General features: G+C 36.0%; 1 protein-coding gene across 1 annotated transcript; it reads right to left on the bottom strand.

The window, feature by feature from the left end:
- Positions 1-2,039: 2,039 nt before the first annotated feature.
- LOC118357008 (methylsterol monooxygenase 1) lies at positions 2,040-3,206 on the bottom strand. Its single transcript, XM_035727711.1, has one exon. It carries the CDS (start codon positions 3,166-3,168, stop codon positions 2,287-2,289), a length of 882 nt encoding a protein of 293 aa, XP_035583604.1. The 5' UTR covers positions 3,169-3,206; the 3' UTR covers positions 2,040-2,286.
- Between the last annotated feature and the right edge of the window lie 6,474 nt (positions 3,207-9,680).

Raw genomic sequence — 9,680 nt, 5'->3', positions numbered from 1 at the left:
ACTAGAGGGACATACAACCACACATAGTTTTACTCTGTGCCTGGCATTATGCTAAGTGTTTTCTCATGTTATCTATTCAAGAATTCACCCAACAAAGCTATGAGAAGGTACTGTTACTATGCCCAGTGTAAGCACTAGTGAGGATATATGTCACAAAGTAGCAGAGCTGGGAATTTGACCACAGGACCGTTTGAATTTAGAATTCAAGTTTTTAACAATTTCACTATAATACCTCTCTTATAAAAATTGAGATTATCCCTATGTACCTCATGAAGTGTCAGAATAAAAATACTTTAAAATGTATTATAAATATAGATACATAGATATAAATATTTTCATATTTTTTTAAATCAAAAGACCAAATTTAGAGGTCCAACAGTAAAATGATTACCCTATTCCATCCCTCTCCCATGACTCTGGAATGTATCTCTTCTGTTCATTTTCCAACAGTGATGGTAGATGATGCAGATTTTGTATATTATTCTTTAATTTATGAGCAGAGAAAAGCACAGATTCGCAGCCTCATTAATCAACACTATTTGAAGATGGATTTTCCTTTTCAAACAAGTTGGTATCTATTGTGAGAGGAAAACATTCACTTTCTTCAAATGCTACTGCAATTTGGCAGACTGTCCTAGGACCCTGATGAATCTAGCACCTGGACACCCCAGCTAAATTATTCAGCTTTTCACGGTTTCATTTTCCTCTTCTGTATCATGAGGGTTGAAGCCAAATTTTGAAAAATCATCTAGTACTGAAATTTTGAAGACCTAGGTTAAGTACAACATTACATAAGAGATTTATATTTAGCTTATATCTGGACCAGTTTCTCTGATATTACTAGATTATAAATTCTAACTAAAGAAGCAGTGCTTAGTTTTTAGAAATTTGTTGATTTTTACTTAATTCTATTACAGTCAGAGAACAGACTTGGAATGATTTCATTTTTTAAAAAAATTGTTGAGATTTGTTTTATGGTCCAGAATATGGTACTTGAAAAGAATGTGAATGAATGTTAGGTAGAGCATTTTATACATGCCAATTCAGTCAAATTAGTTGATAGTATTGTTCCGGTTTTCTACATCTTCATTGAGTTTTCTGTCTACTTATTCTATCAATTACTGAGAAAAGAGAATTGAAGCCTCCAAGTAGAATTGTGGTTTGTCCATTTTTCCTTTCAGTTTTATCAGTTTTTGCTTCATTTGTCTTGAAACTCTATTGTTAGATGTGCAACAGTTAGGATAATTATGACTTCTCAGTGAATTGAAACTTTTATCTAATTTTTATATAATTATATCTTTATGTAATGTCTCCTTATACTATCTCTGATAATATTTCATTTTCTGATAGTATTTTCTTGTTCTGAAGTCTACTTTTCTTTTCTTTTACATTTTTAAAAATTATGTTATGTTAGTCACCATACATCATTAGTTTTTTTTAATCAGACAAAAAAATCACATTTATTTCAATAGTCCAAAGTGCAAATACAGCAAGTCAGTTCACGTTTCAAGATACAGCTTTAAGTATAATGAAAACTTGAAATACAAAAATGAAAGGGTAAATAGAAATAAAGCTCAATTTTTTAAAAAATTCAAGTAACCCGAAAACCTTTAGACTAAAATATTCCACTTACAACAATTCAGAAATGCCTTAATTTATACATACTAGTACAGTGCAATCCCAAAAGACTTCTCAAAGAAAGAGAATCACCCCAAACCGGTCAGCTCAGGACAAGAGTGAAGTTCTTGGTACTGGCTATTCCTGATTCAGCAGCCTCACTCACTGTCAACTGATATGGTTCAACCCATGATACTTTGATTGCTCACTGTCAACTGATATGGTTCAACCCATGATACTTTGATGTTTAAGCAAATTCTAAAAAATGTTTAAAGTTCAATATGAGGCCAACACCCTACTAAGAGTTTCTGAAATGGCCACTATATATTTAAAAGATTTTAAAGACCAATTTCAACTTCAGGCCTACGGTATTACTAGGCGAAAGACAGAAATTAATACTTTTTCCATTACTTAAAACCTTTCTGTAAGGTTAGCAACATGGACTTTACAACTTCCTCATGAAAATCGTACTTAAATATATACTTATTTCTACACATACAGAACTTTTATGTAAAGTAGAAAAAGTTCCCACTAGGAAGATAATTAAAGGTTGTTAATGTTCTTTGTATCACTTAGCAGCCAAGACACGTTTATTTCTGCTCCGCAGAAGCAATGTTAGCTACTCGCTTCAATTCAGGAAAGTGTGTATGTTCAGGAAGGTTTAGATATTTATTCAGTCTTTTTCTCAATCTTCTTCATCTTTTCAATGTAGGCAATAAATTGAGAGTCTGTTCCAAAAATTCTATCCCACCATGTAAATGTTGAAGCATAGTTTCCGATGAAGTTCATGTGGTGGAAATCATGATGCCGAGAACCAGCATAGAAAGGGATCAGATTTAAAGGGTTGAGAGGAATGTCATAACCACTATGGACATCAATAGTTTCTATCAAACGAATAGTCACCCATGCCCAAAGGAGAATGACATGATCACATAAAAGCATGATTCCAATGAAAAATCCAGTTCCAAGAATCAGAGTTTCTAAGGGATGTGCATATTCAGCTTCCATTCCAAATGGAGCCTGAAACTCATGATGAACTTTATGAATATATTTATATATTCTTTTGTGATGTAAGAGCCTATGCAGGAAATAGTGCCAGGTATCCTCAATCACTGCACAGCCGAAGCATCTTGCCAAAAGCAGATACCATCTTGGCATTCTTTCCCAATCATAAGGTATATTAAAATACTCTGTAAAATAATAAGTTCCACAGATCAAAGGAAGCTGGATACAAAAGTGATTAAAGAGAAGTACTTTAAAACATTTCCATTGGTTTTCCCATGTTTCTGGTTTATCCTTTTGAATTTTGTACTTTTTCATGTAAGGTATAAATTGAAACAAAAATCCAGGTAAACAGAACAAGAAATAAAGGACCTCATGAACTATCAAGGATCCCCATGTTGCAATCTGGAACTTTGTATAATTATTCAATATATAGTTCCAAGCATTTTTAAATGTTTCTTGTAGAGGGTTTTCAGGTAAAAGTGAATCTACATACTCCACAGCCAAGGATGCTGAACTAAAGATGCTGATACTTTCATTTGTTGCCATTTCTCAAATCTCTGCTGAAAGCCTTAGAATTCTGGACGACCCCGCGGGAACTGCCACATCATTAGTTTTTGATGTAGTGTTCCATGATTCATTGTTTGGATATAACACCCAGTGCTCCATGCAGTACATGCCCTCCTTAGTACCCATCACCAGGCTAACCCATCCCCCCCAACCCCTCCCCTCTAGAACCCTCAGTTTGTTTCTCAGAGTCCATAGTCTCTCGTGGTTCATCTCCCCCTCCAATTTCCCCCCCTTCATTTTTCCCTGAAGTCTACTTTTCTGACATTAAGATAGTTATTCCAGATTTGTTTTGGTAAGTTTGCATGGTAAATATTTTTCCATCCTTTTACTTTTAACCAGAAGTATTTACATTTAAGCTGTGTTTCCTATACACAACATACAATTGGGTCTTGCTTTTTTATCCAATTGACAATCTCTATCTTTTAAATGACATGTTAGAATAACTATAATTATGGATATTGTTGGATTTAAACCTATCACTTGCTAGTGGACTTCTATTTGTTCTATCTATTCTTTGTTCCTTTTTCTGTTTTCTGCCTGCTTTCAAATTAAGTATTTTTATTATTCTATTTTATTTCTACTACTAGTTTATTAGTTATACCACTATTTTTTTTAATTTTTAGTGTTTGTCTTAGGGTTTATGATATGAATCCTTAATTTATCATAGTATACATTCAAATAATATTGTATGATTTCACTTAGAGTAAGAACCTTACAAGACATTAATTTGTTTCACTATTCTATTTTTTGTGTTTTTGTTTTCACATTTTACTTTTGTGTATGTTATGAAACAAAATACATTTTCCTTCTAATAGGCTAACCTGATTCTATTACTGCTTAAAACGCTTCATTCGTCCCCATTGCCTCAGAAAATTCCTTATGAAGGGTTTTGGTTGCTACTGAAGCATAACAAATCACCCAAGGTTAGAATTTCAGATATAGCACAGTGGGGATAGCTTGTCTCTGTTCCACAACGTCTGGGATTTCATTTGGGAATGTTTGAAGGCTACGAGTATCCCAACAAATGATGAGTGGTATCATGTAGAGGAGAATTCACTCACATGTCTGGTGGCATGGACTAGTTAGGGCTTCTTCACTGCATTGTGACTGAGTTTCAAAAGCAAATGTACCTAGAGAATAATACAGAAGTGCATGGCACTATATAATCTAGTATCAGAAATCAAAGTGTCCACCCAGGTTCAAGGGGAGGAAGCACAGGGCTTTCATGATTTGATCCTGGCTTACATCTCTATGGTATTGCCCTCACCTGTCTTGAACTCTTCTCTCCAGACATACTAATTTCTTTCCTTCAAATCTACCATATTTACTTGCCTCTTATCTTGTTAATAAAACTACCTCTCTCTCTGAAATATTTCCCCATCATATACTCCCACCCTCCTCACATTTCCTGGCTGACTTCCTCCTAGGTGTTTTTCCTTACCTCTGATTTCTCTTCAAATCTGGGTTGTGCCTCTCTTCTATGTCCATATCACCCAGCATAGTGCTTGGAGCATGGTAAATGCTCAAGAAATATTTATTGAATGAATGGCTATCTCTCCCAAATTAGAGACATTAGTATCCAGCTCACCACGATATCCCCTGAGACTAGTACAGTGCTAACCCAGAGTAGGTGTTCAAAAATATTTGTTGAGGGTGCCTGGGTGGCTCAGTGGGTTAAGCATCTATCTGCCTTTGGCTCAGATCATGATCTCGGGGTCCTGGGACTGAACCCTGAGTCAGGCTCCCTGCTCAGCGGGGAGTCTGCTTCTTCCTCTCTCTGATCCTCCCCCCACTCATGCTCTCTCTACATGAATAAATAAATAAATAAATAAATAAATAAATGAATGAATAAATAAATATCTTTAAAAAATATTTATTGAAAGAATAAAGTACTGTGTTTTCTTGGTGATCTATAGGTTTTGTTTTTTTTTTTTGAGAATTTATGGGGCTAGGTAGAGCTCTTTGAAGAAGGCATCATATTGAGCCAGTGCTATACCAGCTGTTGCTAACAGAACTTTGCAGAGGCTAAGTCATGAGTCTATTGTGTTAGCATCCCAAAGCTTCTTCCGGGTTGATTCTCTCTACCTCTCACTCAAATCAACATAATCTCTACTCAAAGGAAAGAAGCTAAATAGGTCACATAAGAACTCACCAAGCAGAGGGCATTCTAAGATTGCTGCCAGAAATGTGGGTAGGGATTGAAAGGAAGAAATTATGCAGGTTTTCCTCTCTCAAACTGGGCAACAGAGCTATGCAAGCTTCTTAGTCTTCCTATAAACATTGCTATGGTAACTGACAGGTAATTAGCTATTTATCACACATGCACACATGCATACCCACACAGTTTCAAGCTGGAGTCCTCTGCCTGCAACAGTCTGTAAGTACAAGGAAAGGAAGTCGATTTGCACACTGTGCCTAAAATTACATTTTTGGAAAGTCTTCCCAAGTAAATACTTATGGAAGGACAAACATCACTAAAAATGATAATATTCTCAACTGTTCTCTAAACATTCTTCCTGTCACTCCTCCCTTAAAGATAGAATTGGGGTTTAGAGATACATCTTTAAGTTTGAGCTGAGGAGCTGACAGAAGAGACTGCAAAGCAAAAAGATGGAGATATTCATAGCAACACTAATGGCGAACTCACCTGTTCGGGAAATGTGCAGAGAAACCAGATTTTCTTTTAGCTAGAGGTCAGAATGACTAATTATTTTCTTTCTAGTCTCTAACATGCCCCAGAGTGCTAATATGAAAAGGGAATAAACAAGGTGGATACTAAAAGAGAGCAAATTGCTTATTTTGGTCCTAATCTGTATCATTTTATGAGAAGAATACTAAAGCCTATTGTGCATTTTATTCACATAATTTTGAACATATTTGTATATAATAACCTTCCACCCATAAGTAATTACAACCTATTTATGCACAATCAAAAGAGGCATTTGGAAGAAAAAACAAGTTCACAATAACATCTGTAATAGAGATTAAGAAGGGCCTAATTAAAATTTTTAAGGAGGAATGAACTCTTTCTCAATGCACACTTTATAATTATGTTATTTAAGTTTCTCGAATCACAACTTTGTTTTGAAAAAAGAAAAAAAAACTTTGAAGCAATTACCGGAGTATGTATTTTGTCTTGCTTAAAGGAGCATAGCAACAAATATTCCTAGCACATGTAGATAGAACTTAAGCTAGGCCAATATTTATTAAATGATAACACATATCACAGATCAAATGAATATAAAGAACATATTTTAGGAATTCTGCTAATGTGTTTCTCAGCAAGGGTCCTGTGCTCCTTGATCACTTCTCTCCAGGAAGCCAAGTTTGGTGTCATACATTAGTAAGGAGTGAGTTTGAAGAAGACAAATTCATCAAGAAAGAGGCAGGAAAGCTACTTTGTAAACTCTTAAAAGGAGTCATGATTGGAAATCTCAATAGGTAATGTGCCTCTCAATAAACTCTAATATCCTGGGTTATTATAGTTTTCCAGAGGTATATTTAACAGCTAACAAGAAGGACATGTGGCTTCTGCTTCCTGAATGTGGCACTTGAGAATTATCTTGGTGGTTAAAAAAAGAAACTAGGGACACTTCCTCTCCTTCCATCATTTCAGCTTCACATTTCCCAATCCCAGCCTTTGCCTCCAATGAGATGAGACTGTTCATTTGGGCTTTCTAGATTCAAACATCTGTCAGGAGGGAAAATAATGGGCTCCCACAGCAACTCTTGTGGCTTATAGTTTGGTAGAAGAGGACACACACATACACACCCCTATTAAGCTGACCCTGACACAACTCCTATTGGGAAGAGCAGGTGTCACATGACTCAGTATTGCTTCCCTTGGTCTCTGCTATGGAGTGGATCGTGTGCCTCCAAAATTCATATGTTGAAGCTCTAACCTCCCAGTGTGACTAGTTGGGTATAGTGCGGTAAGGAGGTAATTAAGGCTAGATGAGGTCATAAGGGTAGGTCCCTGATCTGATGGGAATAGTATCCTTATAAGAAGAGACACCAGAGAGTTAACTCTTTCCCTTGCCACTCCCCAACCAAGCCTGAACACCTAGAAAAGGTCACATGAGCACATAGGGAGAAGGGGGCTAGGAGGAGGGCTCTCATCAGATACTGACTTGGCTGATACTGTGATCTTGGGCTAACCAGCTTCCAGAACTGTGAGAAGTAAATTTCTGTTGTTTAAGTCACCCAGTATATGATATTTTGTTATAGGATCCCAGGCAGATTAATTTAGCCCAAAGATCTCTGATGAAGCCACAGCTGGCAATGACACTGTCCACGTATAAAAGACCTTGCTGCATCTGAAAATTCCAGTCTTGCCACATCACTGCCCTTTACTTAGGTTTCCATCAATTAACACTTCTGATTTAAGAAAAAATTACAAACATATAGCACTCCTTGTTCTCTGGCATCAATACAATTCTTGATTGTGGTAGGACCTGGGAGGTAGGAGGATATAAAGCATTGTCAGTGTCCATAATCCCTAAAGAATACCTCTGTATACCTTTGCCACTAGATTTTTCACCTCCAGGAAAACCCATTTTCTTGCACTACCATTTTCTCATGGAAAGCTCATCACTTTCCACTGTGATAGCTAAAGTAAGAATCACTTCTTATCCTTGTTATAAGTCTCACAACATTCTGTAGGGTTATTAAACTTATTCTCCCAGCTAAAGCATCTGAGAAGCTCAGTCATTTGCCCAAGATCATGAGTCTAGATTCATAATTTGAAACCAGTTTGGCTGACCTCAAAGCTCATAAGTCTAATACAATAAATTCATCCCAAGTGTTCCATGGAGCAGATGAAGCTACAGAATATGGGGCTAATCTAATAAACAAATCCAGACTCAAAGATTAGCTATTGGCTTAATAAAGTACTCCTGTCTGGCAATATACTTAAATCTTAATAAACACTATTTAGCTGTAGAGATCTTCTCAAATTGGGAGTGAGTTTGAGTTTTTGGCATTTATAGTTAGACGTGTAAGAAATTTTTCTATAAGAGAAAAACATAAAAAAAATTATGGTCACATTTCTGGTTTGAAACCATGGAAAGAATCCAGAAGACAAAATTCTACTTTCAAAAGCTAGTGCATTAAAATGGAAAATACCAGATATAAGGTGTTAGAATGATGAGTGCATTTTTCTTTATTTTTCACAATCTCTGTAATCTTATTAATTGCCTTCATGATGAAAAAAATTATTAAAACGCTTATTGAAAACTTACTATTAAGGTCTGAATACTTAATACACAATTAGCTCATTTAATCCTTATAACCATCTTGTGAGTTAATTGCTATTATTACTATCATCGTTTTATAGATGAGGAAACAGTCTCTGGGAGATTTAATACTAGTAAGTGGCAGAACCAGGATTTAAAGCCAGGCATTCTTTCTCCAGAGAACATGGACTGAACTTCTCCAGTCAGCTGCTGATTGAATGATTGAATCTACTGAAAGAGAGAGGGTCAGAGCGTTAGCGTTTGGGGGTGTAAGACAGAAAAAAGAGGGAAGAAGGCGGGACTGGGAAGCTTAGGAGCTAGACAAAGAGCCCTGCTTCAAAGAAGGTGGCAGAAAGCTTTGCTCTGTGGCAGTTTTCTTTCTCAAGTTAACATATTATGCTAAATGAATTCCCAATCCTAAAATAAATGAGTGGCTTTATATCCTTATAGCCTCGGCTCCAATAATCATATTCCATGCTTCATTTCACTCACTCTCTCATCACAAATTACAAGGTAAATGCCTTTAATGGGTATGCTTTAGCCTCATAGTTAGCAACCTTACATAACAAATTATTTTTTAGGTAATCCCATCTACAGAGGGCAACAGCTGTAGTATTATAGTGGTTTGTAAATAATAGAAACAAGGTGTGTTGTCTAGAAGCGAGGCACTAAATAGTCAAGTCAAGCAAAATAACTTCTTGATATTTTATATTACCCCATTACCACCTCAAAAATAATCATGTAAGCAATATTAACTCTACTCGATATGTAACGACAATCATGCAAATCAGTCTGGAAGAGCAAGTATTCACCTACTGTGTATTTTAATGGTTTCACAAGGATAATGAATTTTATCTTATCTGAGGAGAGTGTTTTGGTGATGGTGGGAAAGTCAACATTTAGTTTGTCTACAAAGAAAAAGAAAGTAAGTACCTTCATCTATACACCCAAACATTTATTCATCATTCTATTCTATCTAACCATCATTCACCCACTCAACCACCCATCCATCCATCCACTCATCCATCCATTCATTCATCCATTCATCCACCTATCTTCCCAGCCACCCACTGATCTAGTGAATATTTGTTGAGTACCTATACTATAGCTCAGTCAGAAACTGTACTTTTGCTGCTGTGGATATTGTTTGGACCCTTGTCCTCTTTTGCTCTCACTTTATTATTTTTTTTGAAGTGTAGTCTATGGACCACCTGCTTCAGAATCTCCTAGGGTATTATTAAAAATAATCTCCTATGG

Source organism: Zalophus californianus, chromosome 5 (assembly GCF_009762305.2).
Source record: "Zalophus californianus isolate mZalCal1 chromosome 5, mZalCal1.pri.v2, whole genome shotgun sequence".
Lineage (NCBI taxonomy): Eukaryota > Metazoa > Chordata > Mammalia > Carnivora > Otariidae > Zalophus > Zalophus californianus.
Note: the sequence above shows the minus strand (reverse complement) of the source record. Positions and strands in the feature narration are given on the sequence as shown.